We start from the raw sequence: 22,421 nt of genomic DNA on the forward strand, positions 1-22,421 counted from the left end.
GGGTGCATTGCAGCAGGTGGTCAGTGGTTTGTTCTTCTCCGCACTCGCATGCCGAGGATTCCACCCTGTAGCCCCATTTCTTAAGATTGGCTCTGCATCTCGTGGTGCCAGAGCGCAGTCTGTTCAGCGCCTTCCAAGTCGCTCAGTCTTCTGTGTGCCCAGAAGGGAATCTCTCATCTGGTATCACCCATGAATTGAGGTGCTGGGTTTGGGCCTGCCACTTTTGGACTCTCGCTTGCTGGGGTGTTCCAGCGAGTGTCTCTGTAGATCTAAGAAAACTATGTCTTGATTTAAGTCGTTGACGTGCTGGCTGATACCCAAACAGGGGATGAGCTGGAGATGTCTCTGCCTTGGTCCTTTCACTATTGGCTGCTACTTCCCGGCGGATGTCAGGTGATGCGATACCGGCTAAGCAGTGTAATTTCTCCAGTGGTGTGGGGCGCAGACACCCTGTGATAATGCGGCATGTCTCATTAAGAGCCACATCTACTGTTTTAGTGTGGTGAGATGCGTTCCACACTGGGCATGCGTACTCAGCAGCAGAGTAGCACAGCGCAAGGGCAGATGTCTTCACTGTGTCTGGTTGTGATCCCCAGGTTGTGCCAGTCAGCTTTCGTATGATGTTGTTTCTAGCGCCCACTTTTTGTTTGATGTTCAGGCAGTGCTTCTTGTAGGTCAGAGCAAACCTTCATTTTTAGCCCCCTCCCATTTTGCCCTATTCCAAAATGGCGTCTGAAGCACATCTCCCTTCACAACCGCTTCTTCCGCCATTAACAGTAATGGCGTCAAAGAGGCAGGAGGGGCAGAAAAGGACCCGGAAGTGACGAATTGTTTTTCCCGGAAGTGGCTGCCAGGGAGAATGGAGCTAGGAGGCTGCAGGGTGAGCGGTGCCTTTGGCCCATTGGGGTGGGGAGGGTTCGCCTCCCACAGAAAGAGACCAGGCTCAGAGGGGGAAAGAGAGGTTTCTCTCCCTGGAGGAGTTTAGTTCCCTTTGTGGGAGCCGTGGGAAGGCCCTGGCGCCCATTTTGTGAATGCAGTGGGTGGGCGGTCGAGTGGGAAGCCTTTTCCTCAGCTGAGAGGTCGAGGGGAGACTTATGCAGGCCCTTCAGGGAGGGCCCAAAAGGCACAGAGACTTAATCAGGTTTTGAAATGTCTTTGAAATGCACTGTACTGCAAATGTTATTTCCCATATAAACAATATATTTTGTTGCAAATTAGAAACAAAATAAATCAATAAAGGGGCTATTAAATATTGCAACACCTTTGTGACTTTTGGCCCACCATGTGTGTGTATGTCTGCATGTGTAATGTTTGTGTACTTTATGTACATACATATTTACAGTATTTATACAGTATATTATACTGCACATGTGTGTGTGTATATATATATATATGAGCGAAGGAAGATCGATGCTTTTGAGCTGTGGTGTTGGAGGAAAGTTCTGAGAGTGCCTTGGACTGCGAGAAGATCCAACCAGTCCATCCTCCAGGAAATAAAGCCCGACTGCTCATTGGAGGGAAGGATACTAGAGACAAAGCTGAAGTACTTTGGCCACATCATGAGGAGACAGCAAAGCCTAGAGAAGACAATTATGCTGGGGAAAGTGGAAGGCAAAAGGAAGAGGGGCCGACCAAGGGCAAGATGGATGGATGGCATCCTTGAAGTGACTGGACTGACCTTGAAGGAGCTGGGGGTGGTGACTGCCGACAGGGAGCTCTGGCGTGGACTGGTCCATGAGGTCACGAAGAGTCGGAGACGACTGAACGGATGAACAACAACAATACACACACACACACACACACAGTATACGTGTGAAAAAGATATTGGAGTCCTTGTGGACAACAAGTTAAACAATGCCATTATTGAACTCCTGTAAACATACATATGCTATCTATCCATAAGCACACATACACACAAATAGAGGCACAGTAAAGCAGTGTCATTTATGAACAACTGCAAATACACACACACACATATACACACACCCATATATCGATACACAGTAAACCAATACCATTCCTAAACTTCTGCAAACACACATATACACATACAGATACATACACAATAATTTGTAAATCAATGTTATGCCTGTAATTTTGTCCCTTCTATATATTTTCCCACTATGTTGCGATGTTGTGATACAGTCTCTTTGAACAATGCCAAAAAGTAACTTAAAGTGATTCTCCACTGTAGAATAAATGTAGTTTGACATCATTTGAACAGTCATGACTCAATTCTTTGGAATCCTGGGATTTGTAGTTTGCTGAGGTACTAGCACCCTTTGTTTGACAAGTATATAGACCTTGCAAAACTAAATTCTCAAGCTTCGCTAGCATTGAGCTGTGGCAGTTAAAGTAGTGGCAAACTGGTTTAATTCTAAAGGATAGATGCATTCTGAGTTTCGTGCCATAATTGTATGTTGAGGAGGAACGGGAGGGCTGGCTTTTGTGGCTTTTTCTGTTCTAAATGCCCATTTTCTTCTGTTCCAGGTTGCATTTGAGAAAGATGGTGTCTACTTGCACACCAGTGCAAAGCGTCATCCCGATCAGGATTCCCTCATCCCAGGGGTTATCCGCATCATTGAAAAGGTGGGTTCAATGTGGGTTACCAACTGAAATGGAAAAGCCATGTGACTGTGAGGCAGGGGGTGGGTGGGTGGGTGGTGGTAGTCGTCAGATGCTAGCACTGAGGAATCTGTTCGTGTTTGGAAAATATTTTGAACCTTGATTTAGCGTGACATGAAGAAACCGCATTGAGTTATGTTTTGACATGCTGCTTCTCAGATATAACATAGTGAGGAATTAAGGGACTTTAACTTCTGGTTTTGTTTAACCATAGCTTTTCATATTGAAACCAACAAACTGTGATTTGTACTAACTGTGGCTTACTTGAAAGTATCATAAGGGGGAAGCAGGACACCTGATTCCTAGACTTCCTGTATCTTGTTCACAGAATGTTAAACAATGCTAAAACAATGTACAATATAAAGCCTAGAACACTAAATAGAATTATACCATTAAAATAATGAATTAAAATCATTACATCACCAATACAGTTGCCCATCTATATGTATGACTTCTGAATCCCATGGATTTTACCATCCATAACACGGAAATATTCTTTCTGGAAACAAAACCTTGATTTTGCTATTTCTATAAGGATCACCATTTTATTACAACTTTATGCAGTATATAATGAGACTTGAACATCCATAGAGGGTCCTGGAACCAGACCCCATTGGATACCATGGGCTCACTGTATTCTAGATCAGGGCTTCTTAAACTTTTCCCACTCATGACTGCTTTCTACCTGAGAAATTTTCTCATGACCCTTTCCTGCCTGAGCAAAGTTTATGCGAACCTGGGTATATGGATATATAAAATATCTATATACCCATGATAAATTATATAAATGATAATCAGCATTTGCAACGCTTGTTAAACAGGCTTGCTAAACAGGCTTGCTAAATGTTCATTTTTGTGAAGTGCAAATGAAGCATTTTCTGCAGAGTCCACTGTTGTTGCTGACAGATTCATGTAAATGTCTAGGTGGCATTCAGAAATCTTTTACAATTTTTGAGATCCCAACATTGAACTAAGGGGACCCCATTTGGGTTTGGGACCCACAGTTTAAGAAGCAGTGTTCTAGATGGCCTCTTGATTTTACAAGTGGCTTTTAGAAGAAACAGTTTTTTTCATCTTTCCTGAAATTTGCATGATAGTGTTGACCGTTCAGATTTCCTTCATTCATCTAGAGTGTCTCAATACAGTGTATGTACTCTAATTATGTGTATGCTAAACTGGGAACTGTTATATTGTGGATTGTTTAATACAGTACATGTACATCTATGGATAGTGTATTTTGGCGTTCAAGGCCTTTTATAGAATGCTGTTTCTTCCTTTCTTCAGGGTTCAGATACTTTGCTGCAATGGACACCTATAGAGGAGTCTTCAGATTCTGCTCAAATTGTGTACACCAAGAAGGTGAGACCCCTTTCCTGGTATTACAGTCCTTCACCCATATCTCTCAAATCAACTTTTCAATGCATTTCATCCCAATGATTTGGCAAAAATTATGGATTTCCTTTAGTGACTATTCATTGTATCAGGTATCCTTAGTATGCTTTTTTATTCTTAGCATACCACTGTGTTGTCATAGATACAGCATTGGCAAAACAGTGGACTGCTGTTTTGAATTAGTTTCAAATCAAGAAAATTGCAGCAGGAATGTGAAATAACTTTGAAATTACTTCTGCATGTGTTCTTGATTTGAACTGTTTCTTGAGCTGTGCTTCTTTTAACCAGGTTTGAGTACTTCTGTAAAAGTTTTTCAGAAGCTTGTGTATTATTTTTCTACAAAAAGAGTTAAGTTTCTTGACTTCTCCACTTTGCACACTAATGTCATTGTTAAATTTATATCTTATTCTTTTTTGCTGTGCTTTCCAGTTTTGAGGTAGCCTCTTTTTCATTGAGTTGTCTCTGAGGCACTTTTAGAATAGTAAAAGCTTACTGTGGTATTGGAAACTTCTTTATATGTATTTATTTTTATCCTGTGATTCATTAGACAATACCTCAGGCAGGTTACAGCTTACACAAAATATAATCCAATGTCAATGCACTCTGTTAGTATTAGTTGTTATTTGTCATCAGGTCAGTTTCATCTGGTCACCCTTTAAATGAAAAGCCTCAGGGCCTGGTCACCATCTACTCTGCTTAAGTATTAGAAATTAGGGCCATGGCTTTCTTTATTGAACGAATCCATCTGTCATATGTTCTTCCTCTTTCCCAACTGCCTACCATTCTATCTAGGGTTATCGAATGAGTTGTGTCATCTCATGATGTGGCTAATGGCTGAGTCGTTTTGCCTTGTTCTTTACTTTCATTTATTTGTCTTTCTAGCAGTCCATGATATTCTTAGAATTCTCCTCCAGCACTATAATATGCTGGATTCCGACATGGGTATTCAGCCATACATTTTACACTTGAGGGTCTTATTATTTATTATTTACCACACTTGTAGCCTGTCCTTCTCAGCCGAAAGGCAACTCAGGGCGGCCTAACAAAGCTAACAATTTGATGCCAGGTATAAACATACATCAAAAAATAAACAAGGCATTAAAACCAGATCAATTAAAACACAACATTAAAACATCAATTAAAATCACACAGTCCAGGTCATATTTCAGGGACATAGCTTTATAACTTCCCTTTCATTTATAGAAAGCAGATGTGGCATTCACATTTGTTGTGAGTTGGCATTTGCAACCAAAAAGTATGTGCCTTCAACTTAATGGATCTGTCATGGGTTGTTTCCCCACACCTCTTTTTTGGCAAACTGCATTGGGGTAACTGCTTTTGAACACAATATGCTTTGTGTGGGCACAAAGATTCGTAGCCTTCCACATCAGTTTTATACAGCACTTTGAGCAGAAAGAGACATGAGCTAAAGTGAGCTCTCTCACATTGTTTTCCCCCTGCATAATCCTTTTTGTCAACAAACAGGTAGTAGCGGTCTGGCTGTACCAGTGGCTCCGCATTCCTTGGTCTTATCTCACCGAGAGCCTAATTGGTCTTGTGCCCTTATTATTTGAGTGGCCAGAAGTCATATCTAAACCTTCCCCTTATCCTCATGCCTTCCAGTGCCTTCTAAAATATACATTAGGATGGAGAGTCATGGGAGTGTTTGTGTATTGCACTGGACACTAGGAGACCAGGATTCAGATCCTCATTCATCCATTGAAACCCACTAGGTGATCTTGGGCAGGTCACACCCTCTCAGCCTCAGAGGAAGGCAAGGGCAAATCCTCTCTGAACAAATTGTGCAAAGAAAATGCCGTTATAAGCTTTCCTTAGCATCACTATAAGTCAGACATGGCTTGACAGTGCACAGCAACACATGGATATATAAACAGATCCCAAAAACAGATTCTTAGAATTTGAACCCAGTGAAGGAGATCTGCTTATGATTTGGGGACTTAATGGTGTTAAGGGCACTTCTGCTCATAGGTTGTGGAATCTGACTATGATCACATGGGAAGGTGGTTTTTCTCTTCTGTAAACTATTGCGACCTATTCATCACCAAATCAATTCATTTCGCACCAATGGGGTTCTCATTATGACTACCCTAAAATTTTGTGTGTGTGGTATGCATTGGTCAGGCCCTGATCTGCAACATTCTTTGCAAAACTTGTAGGGACTTGTATGCCCTCTCAGATTGTAACACTGTCCTTTTTCCCTCTCCACAGGAGCCAGTGGGCTGCCAGACTGAAGAAGAACTGTTTGATCCAGGTTATGAACCAGATTGGGCTGTGATCAGTACAGTGGGGACTCGATCTCGGGTCCAGGAAGAAACAGATGGTAAGTAAAGAAAGATAAAGAGGGCTGTTGCTTAGTGTAGCCAAGAGACATGGATCTGAGCTTAGAAAAACTCCTCTGTGTGGCTACTCCTTCCATGTTCCGCCCAGCCAGCATGGCCATGGCTTGAAACTTTTCGGAATATTGTAATGGACTAAAAGACATGGATTAAGAAATATTGATAAAGCTGTACATACAGAGACCAGGTTGGTGTAGGGCAACCTGTGGGTCCCCAGGTGTTTTGGCCTATAGCACCCAGAAATCCCAGCCAGTTTACCAGCTGTTAGAATTTCTGGGAGTTGAAGACCAAAACGTCTGGGGACCTACAGGTTGAGAATCACTGGTGTAGGGAATAAGTAACTTACTAGCAATTATGAGTTATATCTTCCCAAAAGAAAAAAAATCCTTACACATTAAGACTTGTGTAACTACAGGACCCATATTCCCTGTCTCACAAACTCATGCCCAAAATTTAATGGTCTCTCTAAGAATTTTCTAGATCCTCCAGGAGATTCTATTGTATACTTCCCCTGGAAATTACCACAAAGTTGTGTTGGAGGACCTGGCAAATTCCTAAAAATCTACAGGTACTTGAATGCAACTTTATGGCATGTTTGAACCAGAAATGAATTAAATGTCATTTGGTTGTATCCATGGTTTCAGTGTGGTCCGACCAGGAAGATATCCTCCATAGTATTGGAGGTTTTACTGTACCACTTCTTCCAGTTTTCTGTTTCTGTATGTGCTCTCAAATCGCTTCTTGATTTGTGGCAATCCATTAATTTCATAGAGTTTGCATTTGAATACTCAAAGATGGTTTTGAAAAGATTTCCAGTTTCTCCCTCTGAAATATAGCCTATAGCAGATTGTTTTCCTTCACAGTCTCTCTCCAAGTCCTAACCTACTGAGCTCCCTTGATTAGATAGAACCTAGTGTCCTTACCCTTGTTTTTTTTTTTTCTTCCCTGCCAGCTTCTGTGCCAAAATCCCCAATCCCTCGTGGCCAGTGGGCTTTCACTCTCAGCTTGTCTGACCTGAAATCCATCCGCAAAAGTAAGCCAGGTCTGGGCTGGTCCTACTTGATTTTCATCACCAAAGACGGTATCTCCATCCAAGCCCTCCATTTTCATCGTGGGGGCACCAAGGCCCTGCTCAAAGCTCTCTGCAAATATGTTATCCTTGCCACGTGAGTGACCCTCATTCTTATTGTCTCATTTGCCTGAAAGGCAAAAGGGCTGGAGTTGATTGGGGAGGGGAGCTCAAATTTCTTATGGAGGACCCTCATCCATCTAGTCTTTGACTTTGTGGGTGCTGTTGATTTGTGTTAATGTGACAAAGCATTGGGAAAATATGCTCCACTCATATCTCCAAAAATATTTTACTCATCCTGTTCTTGTAATGGGAAGAAAAGCAATCTGAAGTTATGGACTTGGTGTGGGAGAGGATAACTTTAAAAAAATGAATTTTGATTTTTTTTTGTGCCTTTAGCTCTAGTTAAGTCCTAAATTAGTCCCAGTTTTTGGAAAACAATGGCAAGAGAAGATTGTTTGAAGCTCGTTTTGGTAGTATATTATAGAAAGCAGATTGCTGGATCTGATGGACATTTGGTGAGATCTTACAAGGCTTTTTATTTCCCTGTTTACATGACAAAGTGGCTTTTGTTTTCAGACTAAGTTCATCAAAATTGTGTAGTAGAGTTTCTCCTGGATTGTAATAGTTGAGGAAAAGCATGTTAAGATTTTTAATTACTTTGGAAGGTATTTTATAGTAGAAAAGCAGAACGTACTGAAAATAAATAAAAAGCTTGTGCCAGAATGTGTAAATTACTCAGCTTTTCTTTAAGTGCTTACAGAATCGGTGTCTCAGGATTACCAACAGTAATTGGGGTGTGGTAACTAAGACTGTTGCAGATAAGAAAAGTAGTAATAACCCTGTGTTGATTTGCTGATGGTTGGAGGTTGGTGAATGAAGATAGAAGAGAGAGAGGTTTTACATATTGTAAATACTTTGTTAGTATTTGTACTATTGGTACTATCACTGTAATTTAAGAAAGAAAAGCCTTCTAATTGGAATGAACAGCTTTGTCTGTTCTGTGACATGAAGAGAAAAGCTTTGTGTAGGATGTCTGGCACAGGGTGAATCAAGAGCACTTCGTGTGTGCTGATTTTCTACATTCAGAAAAAAAGCATTCAGAAAATGGGATTACAAACTGCAATATGTATTTTGGAAAAACCCTACTATGTTGTTTATTTATTTATTTGCAGTATTTATATAGTGCCGTTATCAAGCCCGAAGGGGACTCAGGGCGTCAAGTGTTGTTGCAAAGTAATGCACCACGCACTCTTATGTGAGGAAGAGGAAAGCCAGGTGTATTTAGCTGGTGCTTTAGGAGCCAAGTCCATCCAGAGGTTGGGACTCTAATGACCCCTGATGGGCTGGTTAAGTTTGGATGGTTGTGCCTTTTCCACAAGGCTACAGTGAGAGAAGCTAAATTTCCAACTCAGTAAGATTCACTCCTACAGGTTCTCTCAGTCACATAAAACTCATTAAAAGCAAAATTAACTGTCCAACCAAGGTTAGGCAACCAGGTTCCCTATACCCTGACTTTTCCCAGTTGCTGAATGGCCACGCTTCCCTTGCTTTTTCCAGTTACTCAGTAGTTTGCTAGAAGAAAGCCTGGTCAAGAAAGACTTGTATGTACTGTAGATGTCATCTGCTGAGTGCCTGACATTGTTTAGCCAGTATATTAGATGCAGGTGGAAGAATTGAACCCCCATCCAAGAAAAGATTCCCTTTTACTAGTATAGGCTGTATATCTCAGAGCTAGGTGCACTTGGGGCACAATAAGAAACTTTCTGTAACTTTCCTTCTCTCGTTGCAGCTCTCCCAAAGATTCCCGTCTCTACCTGGTTTACACACACGACTCGTATGCCCTCTCACACTCCTTTGATGAGCTTCAGCTCTTTGATGACAGCTCTTCCAACCTGGTGTCAGTGAGTTTTTCTTTTAAAAACCCATGCATTTAATTTAGTGGGTTTGGGACAGAACTTTGGGAAAGTGCCTTTGGGGACTGCAGGTGCTACAATTGCCCAATCAACTAGTCTGGACTAAGGTGGCCCCTGGGAATTGCAGTCCAAAAAGTGATATTTCCAAACTTTAGTTTGGAATGTGGACTACCACAGAGTTCCCTGGGACAGAGAGTGTGTAACCTGTCCAATGGGTTTCCATGACAGAATGGGGATTCAAACTCTTGTCTCCAGAGTTCAGGTCCTACTCCCAAACCACTATATCACACTGAAGAGAAACTCAGATTTAGTGAAGCCTGATACTAAAAGGCTTCAAAGCTGTGGCTCCAGCATATGAGGAGAATCAGCCCCTAGGATTAGCTAATATATGCCATCACTAGGTAGAAACTTGGAGAGGCAACAAGTTGTAAGACAGCCTCTTCAAATGTTGGGAGAAAGCTCTCATTGACCATTCCACTTGGAATAGATTATGCCCCATAGTATCCTATACAATGCAAAGCATAACCTTCCAATATGCTGTCTTTCTTTCCCTTAGCGATTCCTGCAGGACCCATATGCCGCCACATTTGGTGGCTTTTCCAAAGTCACCAATTTCTTCCGAGGGGCTCTCCACCATGAAGATGGAGTGGGTCAGCATTCCCAGGGCGATGCAGCTGCTGCCAATGTCGAAGATGAGACCGGCTTTGAAGTTATCACCTGTGTAAGTGCTGGGGCAAGCAGCTCCAGTGAGGAGCAAAGAAGGGTGGTAGGAATGGTAATCAGCTGGGCATCATGTGTGCACTTGTGGAGTATTTATGTGCAGAGATATCCTTCCATAGACCAAAACAAGCTTTGGCCATCTGCAGTCTCCAGCAGCCATCAGCTGTTACATCTTGGTTTGCTGTTCTGCCAAGGTTAACCATGTTGAGGGATGGGCAATTTGTGGTCCTTAAGATGTTCTTGAACTTTCAATCCCATCATCCTTCATCATATGTTGGCTAGTGATTATGAGAGTTGCAGTCTCAAGGACTTCTTGAGAGCTGCAAGTGGCCCACTCCTTTGGTCCAATTCCATCCTTGGTGGAGATCATAGTGCTCATTGATTCTAGGTGAACTATAAATCCAAGTACCAACAACTCCAAAATGTCCAGGCCAATTCCTCTCAAAACCCACCAGTGTTCAAATTTGAGCATAATGGGATATGCATACCAAGTTGGGTCTAGATCTATCATTGTTTGGGTTCATAATTTGCTCTGGATGTAGGTGAACTACAACTCCTATAAATCCTTCCAAAGCCCTCCATTATTTTTATTGGTGATGGGCGTTCTGTGTACCAAGTTAGTTCCTTGGCCATCGTTGATGGAGTTCAGAGTGCTCTGAGATTACAGTGAACTATACATCCAAGGACCTAGACTTCCTATAAATCTAGTATGTTCAGTTGCTGATCAATTCCTCTGTTTACTGTGTGGCATAGAAAATAATAGAAAAGGGTTAAGGGAGAGGCAGTGGGTGGGGTCATGTACATTCCACACCAATGGAGAGAGTCAGAAACACTGGGAAGTCTGTGGTGGAGGAAACACATACGATATGGGATGGAATTGTCCCTTCACTTGGGTGGTGTTTGTGGAGGACCTTGGCAGGGTTCTTAGACATGTTCACGGTGCTCACTATAACCTTCAATGTCATTGGAGGGAGGGTGGCTCCTGTTTAGTGGGAGCTAGAGCTGTTGGTGGAGGCAGGAGCTTGTCTGTGGAAGTGGACACCCCAGCCACACACACACATACATATTTTCACTTTTATTAAGTGTATAGAAGGTGATGATGATGATGATGATGATGTTTATTATTATTATTGTGTTTATTTATACCCCACTTTTTCTTTCCATAAGGAGAAAAAAAGCTCCCTATGAAGATTCCTCATTTAAATCCTTTCTGTTTTCCCTGGCAGCAGGCACAGCTAGGAGAGCGACCATCTGTCCAGAGAGAGGCCCCAGTTACAGAGCAGGAATGGGAGCAGCACTTGGATCCTGATGGGCGTGTGAAGGACCTCGCTGGATTACGCCGGAAGATCTTTGCAGGGGTAAGACATGCAGGAATGACTGGTTCAGGTGACTAGCCATTGGTCATGTGCAAGGAGGAAGCAAGGTGACAGTGTAGGTGAGGTGACAGGGTGGGTGTAAGATGGGATTGTGTTCCTTTCCACCCTGACCTCTTTGTCATGAAATAACCTGGCCTAATAAACGACCTTCCCCTTGCTGCTTTGTTTGTCCTCTTCCAGGGTCTCAGCATGGCATTGCGCAAGGAGGCATGGAAGTACCTTCTGGGCTACTATGCCTGGGACAACACCAGTGAGGAGAACAAGGCACAAGTGAGGCGGAAAACGTAAGCATGGCTCAGGATTGTTTTCCAAGGAGAAATGGAGCTGACTTTTGATCAGTTGGCTCATCAGTATTCAAGGCTCAGATTCCTAACCTGACCATATTTTTCACTACTGCCTTTGTCAGAGATGAGTACTTTCGCATGAAGCTACAATGGAAGTCGGTCAGCGAAGAGCAGGAACAACGGAACTCCTTGTTGCGAGGATACCGTAGCCTGATTGGTAAGTATCCATTTAATCTCCCAGATCTAATCCTTGATTTTATAATTCTCAGTCACAGCATGTGTTCTTTATTCATATTTCCCCATTTCTCTTAGCTGACAGTGCAGGCTTATCTGTGTGCAACAAGGTATTCTTAACAGTTGAAAATACATGCATAGAGAATCCTGTTGTCTTATTCCTAAAAGCTATTATTTATTTATTTATTTATTTATTTAGAACTTTTATATCCCATTCTTCTCTATCTCCTTGGAGGGACTCAGAACGGCTAACAGCAAGAATTCAATGCAAGACAATAATATAAGTTTAAAACCACATACAAATACAATAAGTTAAAATTCATATGAACCAATTCGCCAAGTTAAAAACATCATCCAATTCTGTCCGCACATTGTGGCCAATAGCTCTTAGTCTTTATTGGTATCCACCATCACTTTGCGCATGCCTGATTCCAAAGCCAGGATTTCACTTGCTTCCTGAAGGACAGGAGAGAGGGGCGGACCTAACCTCATTTGGGAGAGAGTTCCACAGTCAGGGGGCCACCACAGAGAAGGCCCTGTCTCTTGTTCCCACCAGACACGCCTGCAAAGGTGGCAGGACCGAGAGCAGGGCTTCTCCAGAAGATCTTAAAGCTCTTGATGGTTTATAGGGAGAATACGTTTGGACAAGTAAACTGGGCCGGAACCATAAAGGGTTTTATAGGTTAAAACCAGCACTTTGAATTGTGCTTGGAAGCTAATTGGCAGCCAGTGGAGCTGGCGTAACAGGGGAGTTGTGCGCTTCCTGTACTCAGCTCCCCTGAATAACCTATTGCAACATCCTATTTCTAAGAATGATTAGTCCATTATTATTGTGCCTGTGCATATTCTTTATTTTTCATATTGTTATGTATTCATGTGTGTTATATAACTATGATGTTGTTTATTGTTTGTGTTTTCGATTTGTGTTTTTAGTTATTCTTTATTGTAATTGTCATTTGGGCTTGGCCTCATGTAAGCCACTCCGAGTCTCCATTGGGGAGATGGTGGCGGGGTAACAAATGAAGATTATTATTATTATTATTATTATTATTATTATTATTATTATTATAGTCAAATGCTTCTGGAAGCTCAAGCAGGATGCAAGACAATGGCTCTTTCCTGCTATTTCTTGCCAAGATTTAGTATTCAGTGGCACATCCGCTTCAAACATGAAGGCTATATTTGGTTAATCCTGGCCAAACTCATTCATTCATCGGCGATCACTCATATCCTGAGTAGGATGGCTTTCCAAGCGTAGGGTCTTGGCGGTTGGTCCGTGGGTGACTTGTGGAGACCTATTCTTGGTCCACATGTTCTTCTGCAGTGAGGACATCAATTTCCAGATGGAAGGTGGTCCTGGGTAAGATTGGCTTGATGCACCTTCCTCTTGATGCCTTTCTCTCTTTCGCCCTCCATTTGTGCCTCTTTGAATTCCACAGCATTAGAGCTTGGAAGTATCTATTTAAAAGTAGGAAGTTTCCATGAACTGGTAAACCAGTACCTTTTTTAACAATTTGATTATTTTTTTACTGTTTTATTGCTCTTAATGAATGTTCTATTTATTGTTTAATTGTTATTATACTATTTGTTATATGTAGTGGCATCAAATTGCTGCCAAATGTAATTTGTCCTGAGTCCTTCTTTGGGGGTTGAGAAGGTACGGGATAGAAATACCAGAAATAAATAAATAAATTATAATGAGGGGTTTTTTTTCCTATACTAAATATGTGATAACTCACTTTATGCCTTTATCTGAACAAGGGATAAATGTCTCATTTCTGTGTTCTCAAATAATATGCTGTGTCCAGGTTGGTTCATTAAGTGCTCTGCTATGATTGACTTCTCTGGTTGAGTTATTATTATTTGAGAGCACAGAAATGCTAGACCAAGCTAACAACCACCCTATCAGACTACACAGAGAAGCTATTGAAATCCACAAGCCTGTGAACAAATTCAACAGAAAGGAGGAAACCATGGAAATGAACAAAATCTGGCTACCAGTATGAAAAATAAAACTCTAAAATAAAGACAGTAAATAAAGAGAAACACTCTGAAAATGGGAATTACAGACAGGAAACAATCAGGGCCAGCTAACACCTCCCAACAAAGGATTCCCTCAGGCAGGAAGCTGCAAGGCTTTGCAATGCTAAGCAAGGTGATTAATTGCAACACTGACACTTGCTTCCAACAGACAAGAGTTCTTTCTCCCACTGTGGACTTTCCAAAGATATATAAACCTACTTTTCTTAGGTTCCAATATACCTCACAACCTCTGAGGATGCCTGCCATAGATGTGGGTGAAATATCAGGAGAATGCTTCTGGAACACGACCATACAGCCCAGAAAACTCACAGCAACCCAACACTATAGTTTTTTGTATAGTTATTTAGGTCTGTTTTGACTAAACAGGGAAGAAGGAACACCACATTGTTCACTTGCTGGCTCAGGTGCTATTGTGAGTAGTGTAACAAAAAGTTGAACATAAGGAAAATATATTTTGTACCACATGTCAATACATTGTAACTATATTTCTTGGGAAAGGGAAATAATGGCATTTGTTATACAGTCAGCTCTCCACATTAACTGCTGTTAGAGGTGCAGAACCCTCCCAGAAGTGGGAAACTACAAATAACTCTTTTGGGTTTTTTTTTTACCCGAGAGAACATCTCTATAGAAATCTTTAGGACCTGCTGCATGACACTATGGCCACCTTCCACAGGAGGGCATTTTAATCAAAAGTGAAATCTGCAAATGTGGAGGGCTGCCTATTGTTACTTTATAGAAATTGATGGGTTTTTTTTTAAAGTAATAGTGGTAACTAATCCTTCAGTCTTGAGGTTTGGGAATATAACTCTAATGTCTTAATAATTTGTCTGCTTTTTTTCTGGAACTGTTTTGGAACTTTTTAAAAAACCGGGACTGGCAGAAAAGTATACAGGCCATCCCCAAATTATGAACAAGATAGGTTCTATAGGTTTGTTCATAAGTTTATGTATTTATTTATTTGCTATATTTATATACCACCTTTCTCACTCCAGGGGGAGAATCAAGGGGGTTTACAGCATATGAATTGGCAAAAATTCAATGGCATATATATATAGAAAGAAAAAAATCATAACTAAACATTAACATATAACTGTAAATTAAAATCATTAAAACCATTAAACATAAGACATCAACAACATTAAAACAAAGCATTACAACATCCTAGTATAAATATTAAAATAACATGATCCAAAAATCGTACACCGTAGCCATTCTGATTATCATTGCACATATTTCTCAGTTATTCTTTGCACTGCATTATTTTACTGGCCAAAGGCTTGGTCCCACAACCACGTCTTTGTTTTCTTTCTAAAGGTCAGGAGGAAGGGTGCTAATTGAATTTGTTTGTAAGTCGGAACGGGTGAATTTTTAGTGTAACTCTAGCCACACACACACACACACACACACACACATGTGCATGCATGCATCTTTGGATAGCATAGGGAAGGCTTAAGACCCCTGTGGTGTTTGTTTTGGGTGCTCCTGTTCAGAAGATTTCACCTCATTCTCTGTCCCTGTGAAAAATTGGATTTTGAAAAAATTGGCTTGTTGTGGAAACAAGGCTTGGTGAAAAAGCTTCAACGAAGACACTTTTTCCCCATGCTAACTCTTTCAGAAGTGACTTTCCCTTCCAAGGGGTAGATTTCTCTCACATTCTGTTGTCTCACCCTCATTCTTAACTCTGAGTCATTTGTAAGTTGGATGTTTGTAACTTGGGGACTGACTGCATATGGTAGTTTTCTAAATTGGACCACATCACCAATTCCAAAGGAATTACAAAGTGGCTACCCTAGTTTCGGTTTCTTCATGAAGTTAACCTTTTCCTTATTTTTTAAAACTTTTATTGGTGTGTTTGCATCACACAATTCAAGCATGCAAAAATTCAGTAGTACTTAAATGCAAAATTCAGTACTGTAATATGGCCATATTAGTTGATTTGACTGAAAGAAACAGTACATGGCAGGCATTATCTCCTCCTTTCATTCTGAAAAATGACAATGTTTCCCATGGCTTAGTGAATTGATTTTAAATATTCTTTCTTAGTCTAATGTAATAATATCAGTTTCATCATAATCGCAGTGTTCCCTATGGATTAGTTTGATCGTTGGCAAAGAGATAGCTTTTTCCAGAATGAAACTGTCCAGTTTTTAGCTGCTGTCAATAAATTAACAATACATTCCAAATGGATATTACCTGCAATACCTTTTAAATTATTCAGAAGAATTCTTAAGTGGATCCATTGAATGTTGATATCCTAGAGTGCGTTCTGTGCAATGCAACTTCCAAGGCGACTGCACTTTCTTCCGGTGCCAAGATCAATAAATATAGTCTGCATCCAATATACTACAACACCAACATCTGACCTGGTTATGCTAATTTTATTTTCTTTAAAAAACATGTATTGCTTATGATACCATTTATAAAGTGTTATGAAAATAATTTTGCTTCAAAATGGTAGCAATCAATCTCCAATTTTTCCCTGACGACGGCAAAACATTTTCACTAAGAAGCTTGATTTTTCATTCTGCCTGTTCCTTAATGTTACATATATTATCCTTGGGAACATTTGTTATAGATTACGTAATGGCATTAAGATACTGGCTATCTAATTTTCAGTTGCTTTACGGATAATCCCTTGCATGGAACTTGCCTTTTTTCATGGCTGTTGATTACTGAATTGACACTTCGTGAGTTGTCCACAGAGCCTCATTGTCGATTCTATCTCCAATTTTAGTTGGTTTTTAAGGATTTCATGCTCAATATGCATCGCTTTGCACTCACATAGCTGCAGAAGCAGGCCAAGCAATTGCATCTGCAAATTGTGTCAAGGAAAAGATAGTTTCAGCAATCGCTTCCAGATCCTATATATGCCTAGCCTGGGGTTGGAAAGGAACAATATGCAGCGCAGAAAAATCATAATCAGAGGGGGAAAGCCATGATACCATAGCAACACCACTAGTGACACAATTCAGACTGCAGTGCCTGTGTGTCATCTTACACAGAGGAAGCCTGTGAATGTGTGTCCACAGAGAGGGGCCAGGATAGCTTTCTGCCCCAAGTACTATGATGCAGTAGTTTGTTGTTGTTGCTCATTCGTTCAGTTGTTTCTAACTCTTCATAACCTCATGGACCAGCCCATGCCAGAGCTCCCTGTTAGCCGTCACCACCCCCAGCTCCTTCAAGGTCAATCAAGTCACTTCAAGGATCCCATCCATCCATCTTGCAGTGGTACCTTTCAGGAAAAGAAATTCCACCTAAATGTTAGGAGGAGCTTTCTAACTGTTAGAACTGTTTGGCAGTGGAATATGCATCCTTGAAGCTTGGTGGAGTCTCCTTCTCTGAAGGTTTTTAAGCAGAGGCTGAGTAGCCATCTGTCAGGAGTGCTTTGAATGTGTTTTTCTGCATAGCCCTTGGGGTCTCTTCCAACACTATTATTCTCTTTTGTATACTCCACGAGCTCTACTAGCACAGGTAGTGTGAATGCATTGCTGAAGAGACTTGGATATCATACCAAGAATAAACTAGAGTCTCCTTATCCTAGACACTGCACACAACAAACAAAGTGAGAGAGCAGACAACTCCTAGAGTCAAATATGTGGGTCTCCTAGTAGGAGTCCTGCAGAAGGAATGCACAAGCCTCCTTTGGACAAAAGGTCAAAGCCCACTGAAAAGGGAAAAAACATCATTGCCCTGTCACAGAAAGAGAGGAACTCCAGCAGAGCAACTTGTGGCTGGATGGCCATGTGTCAGGAGTGCCTTGATTGTTTTTTTTCCTGCATGGCAAGGGGGTTGGACTGGAAGAACTTAGTGGTCTCTTTCAACACCATGATTCTTTGATAATGATATCAAAGCTCATTACAGTGTTTCATATTGTGCCAGTGTCATCTTCAAGGTACATAAATAACCTTTAGGATGCTTTTATACATTTGCAGAAAGGGATGTGAGCCGCACGGATAGGAACAACAAATTCTACGAAGGCAGCGAGAACCCTGGATTGGTCCTCCTGAATGATGTGCTGATGACCTACTGCATGTATAACTTTGATCTGGGTGAGTTTGGAAGAGGGGAGAAAGGGGGACAACCAGCTTGGCTTTCAGGGAAGACTTAGTGTCCTTCCAGACAGACCCTATATCCCAGGATCTAATCCCAGGCTTTTTGCTTTAAAATGGATTATATGAGTCCACACTGCCAGATAATCTGGGATAAGCAGAAAACCTGGGATCAGATCCTGGGATATAGGGCCTGTTTGGAAGGGCCCTTGAGTTGCTTGGCCTAGAATATTTGCTTAACCAAGTTGGGCAGAAGTAGAGATATGGCTAATGAAAGAGTAGCAAGAATTTATAATTTCACCGTTCCTTGTGTCCATCACAGAGGAATATAGGATGTGTTCTTTATAATAGGGCCTAATGAGATTAGAGAGAGCACATGCTGCCTATTACCTAAAACTGACTGATTATGCATATATTTTAATGCCACAATAATCACTTGCATGCTTGTTTTCAAGCTTCTCACAGCAGTATGAACCAGCAACTTGACTTAGCTTTTTTTTGCTCATACATGAAAGTTGCGAAAATAAGGATATGAATGCAGTGCTGAACAGAAAGCAATGTTGACAGTCCTAGAAACCTCCCTGGTTAGTCTTTTTCAAGGAGAATTTTTAAAAAGTCTTCTATCTGTTCAGAATACTTATCTTCAAGTTCTGACTCCTGACAATGACAGTCTATGAAGTCATGAAGGACATGGGAAAGAACTTGATGAGTCTACAACTTGAGGCAGTTTGTTGTATATTCATTTATTTTAGCAATTTACGAACTCTATTTTTTGCTTCTCTGGGCAGGTTATGTCCAAGGCATGAGTGACCTCCTGTCTCCCATTCTCTACATCACCCAGAATGAAGTGGATGCCTTCTGGTGCTTTTGTGGCTTCATGGAACAGGTGGTGAGTGCATGGTCTTGAGGGGGCTCAGTTTATCGTGGAAAGGTAGCCCGTTTCCATGTAATTGGGGGCTAAAATTACAGAGGATGAGGTGAAGGATCTGGAGACCAAGTTTGACCTGGATAAGAGACCATTCAATTGAAGTAAGATGCCCATCTTCACATTTTTGAAGGGCTGTTCTCATGAATGGCAGTGAAACTCCAAATTATGCACCCAAATCCTAATTATTGGGAAGAATTTCTCAAGTATAATTGTTTGACAGTGGGTTAGACTGTAAATTAGTGGATATTCTTGCTCAGATGCTTTGGAGGAAAGAATTACTGTATATGCTTGAGAATAAGCCAATCTGAATACAAGCCGAGGCACCTAATTTTACCACAAAAAACTGGGAAAACGTTTTGACTGGAGTATAAGCCAAGGATAGGAAATGCAGCAGCTACTGGTAAATTTCAAAATAAAAATAGATATCAATAAAATTACATTAATTGCGGCATCGGTAGGTTAAATGTTTTTGAATAGTTACATAAAACTGTAATGTAACTGTAAAGATAAGACTGTCTACCTCTGAATAAACCATTATTCTAACCTTCTTCAATGTAAATGTGCTTACGTATCCTTCAAATAATAATAGAGTAAAATAATAAATGTAATAAAAATAACAATAGAGTAAAGTAATCAATGTAATAATAATAATTACATTTAATTACTTTACTGTATTATTATTACACTTAGAGTAAAATAATAAATGTAATAATAATAGAATATAATAATGTAAATGTAATAATAGCAACAATAGGGGAAAATATAAGTGTAATAATAATACAGTAAAGTAATTAAATGTAATAATAATAGAATATAATGTAAATGTAATAATAGCAACAATAGGGGAAATATAAGTGTAATAATAAAGTAATTAAATGTAATAATAATAATAATAATAATAATAAATAGAGTAAAACGATAAATGTAATAATAATAATAATAATAATAATAATAATAATAACAGAGTAAAATAATAAATAACTTTGACTCGAGTATAAGCCTAGGGGGGCTTTTTCAGCCTTTAAAAGGGCTGATAAACCCGTCTTATACTCGAGCATATACGGTAATCCTCAGCTATCAGAGCTGCTGTAGCAGCAGTTTGTGCATCAGGGCAGGAAACCTTGAGTCCTCCAGGTGTTTTGGATTACCACTCCCATAGTTCCTAACCATTGGAGCTGATGCAGATTTCAGGATGAAACATCTGTTAGCCATCATTGATACTAGGTTGGTGTGAATACCTTTTGTGGCGCCCTGTGATTCTGATTCTTCTGATCGGAGCTTGTATTGCCATGAATATCGTAGTGGTGTTACCCAGTTAAGAAGATTTAGAGGGAAGATAACATGAGTTAAAAATGTCTCCCTGTGACTTTGCTTACACTCTCTTGTTTTCTGCTGATAGCACCGCAATTTTGAAGAAAGCCAAGAGTCTATGAAGCGACAGCTGTCACAGCTCACTTTGCTCCTCAGGGTGCTGGATCCCCCGCTTTGTGATTTCCTAGGTAGTTGGCGGATTGTCTCTGGGGCTGGGGAAACCTTATTAAAATTAATTTGGGCCAACCGAGAAAGATTAAAAAATGTCAGTTTGGCTATTTTATGGTGAAGTACAAGTTTGAGATATAAGTGGATTAATTCTCAGTCTGTGATTATTTGGGGAGGGGCCACTTCTTTAGCTTCACCTCTCCTCAGCCTCCTAGCTGCTTCCCTTTGAAAGGTGAAAATAAACATTAAGATGAAGACAACCTATTTGGTTAAATCCCAGTAATTGCAAACTATGAAAAGGAGACGTGCCCACCTGCACTTTCCCAACTCCCATCATGCCTGGCTATTGGTTATGCTGTCAGGGTTGATGGGAGATGAAGTCTTGGGGGAACGCAGATGGTCTGCACAGGCATAAAACAGTCTTCCTGACTTCTACTTTCTTTTGCTGCTATCATCAGATTCGAAGGAGTCCGGCACTTTGTGCTTCTGTTTCCGTTGGATCCTGATCTGGTTCAAGAGGGAATTCGCCTTCTCTGAAATACTTCAGCTGTGGGAGGTGAGATTGAATTGAAACCTTTTGGGATGTTTTTGAAGTTGTAAGAGGATTTCTGATTTGAGTGCAGAGTGGGAAAATAATTGGAAGCTTGGAAAGTTTCTGGGGGGAAATTACCTTGAGGTTTCCTGTACTCATTGGGTTGAAAAATATCCCAGTGGATCAGCTACTTTAGAGATGCACAATGTATAGAAAGAATTGATACAGCTTTAAGCCAACCTTTTGATCAGAGTGCTTTGATTAGAAAAAGTGTACTTTTTGAGCTGTGGCTCCCAGTGGACATCTTGCTTCAAGATTCTGGAAGCTCTAATCCAAAATGTAATTTTTTTTTAAAAGCCAATACATTATAACTTACAATTACTATCTGCTCTAGATGAGCTACTGGAACATCTGGGATTGTTTTCATTATATCATTTACTAGTCATCCTCTGCCACATGTTGCTGTGGCCCAGTCTGTGTATATGTGTTTTGTGTGTGTATGTATGTGTATATGTGTATATATGCGGTTTTGCGCATGCGTTGTAATGTATTTTTATTTCTTGCTTTTAAAGTCTTCTACTCTGTGTTTTTCCTTGTTTTTATGAGTGATGGTTACTCGTTGGCCTGATAGGTGTGTTGTGTCCAGATTTGGTGTCAATTCACCCAGTGGTTTTTGAGTTGTGTTAATCTCACAAATGGACATTACATTTTTATTTAGATAGATTTATTTATTTCACATATTCATATCTCGCCCTTCTCACCCTAAAAGGGGACTCAGGATGGCCTTACAGCAGGCAGCGATTTGATGCCAATACATACAAATATAAACAATTTATTTTATTTATCGTGTTATCAGCAACCAGACATTTGTATTACATTTACATTGTATTTGTGTTTGTTTTTGTTAAAACAAATACAATTAAAACCATGCAATTAAACATTAATTATTAAAACATCAATTAAAATCATTTAATTCAGATCGTAGTCCAAGACTTGTCCAATTGTCAATTCCATTAGTCCATCATCCTTATCGCACTATTTACTGGTTGAATGCTTGGTCCCACAGCTGTGTCTTAAGCTTCTTCCTGAAAGACAGGTGGGAGGGAGCTGAACTAATTTCATTGGGGAGGGAGGTCCATAAACGAGGGGTCACCATCGAGAAGGCCCTGTCTCTCGTCCTCGCCAGTCGCACTTGCAAAGGTGGTGGGATCGAGAGCAGGGCCTCCCCAGAAGATCTTAATCTCCTTGCTGGCTCATAGAGGGAGATATGTTCAGACAAGTAAGCTGGGCCACAACCATTTAGGGCTTTATAGGCTAAAGCCAGCACTTTGAATTGTGTTCGGTAGCAGACTGGCAGCCAGTGGAGCTGATGTAACGGGGTTATGTGCTACATGTAAACAGCTCCAGTCAGGAA

At 40.6% G+C, this 22,421-nt stretch overlaps 1 protein-coding gene across 1 annotated transcript in view; it reads left to right on the top strand.

Moving 5' to 3' along the window:
• The first annotated feature begins 797 nt into the window (after positions 1–797).
• Positions 798–22,421, top strand: part of TBC1D17 (TBC1 domain family member 17) — a 28,851-nt gene continuing 7,227 nt past the window's right edge. Inside the window, exons 1-14 of the mRNA XM_060780510.2 lie at positions 798–880; positions 2,491–2,589; positions 3,910–3,984; positions 6,247–6,358; positions 7,327–7,540; positions 9,236–9,347; positions 9,916–10,080; positions 11,306–11,437; positions 11,636–11,739; positions 11,862–11,956; positions 17,952–18,068; positions 18,857–18,957; positions 20,396–20,495; positions 20,934–21,031. Of these exons, the coding sequence (XP_060636493.2) occupies positions 860–880; positions 2,491–2,589; positions 3,910–3,984; positions 6,247–6,358; positions 7,327–7,540; positions 9,236–9,347; positions 9,916–10,080; positions 11,306–11,437; positions 11,636–11,739; positions 11,862–11,956; positions 17,952–18,068; positions 18,857–18,957; positions 20,396–20,495; positions 20,934–21,031 (1,545 nt within the window). The 5' untranslated portion in view covers positions 798–859. The remainder of the gene's footprint in view (positions 881–2,490; positions 2,590–3,909; positions 3,985–6,246; positions 6,359–7,326; positions 7,541–9,235; positions 9,348–9,915; positions 10,081–11,305; positions 11,438–11,635; positions 11,740–11,861; positions 11,957–17,951; positions 18,069–18,856; positions 18,958–20,395; positions 20,496–20,933; positions 21,032–22,421) is intronic.

This window comes from Anolis sagrei, chromosome 6, assembly GCF_037176765.1.
Source record: "Anolis sagrei isolate rAnoSag1 chromosome 6, rAnoSag1.mat, whole genome shotgun sequence".
NCBI lineage: Eukaryota > Metazoa > Chordata > Lepidosauria > Squamata > Dactyloidae > Anolis > Anolis sagrei.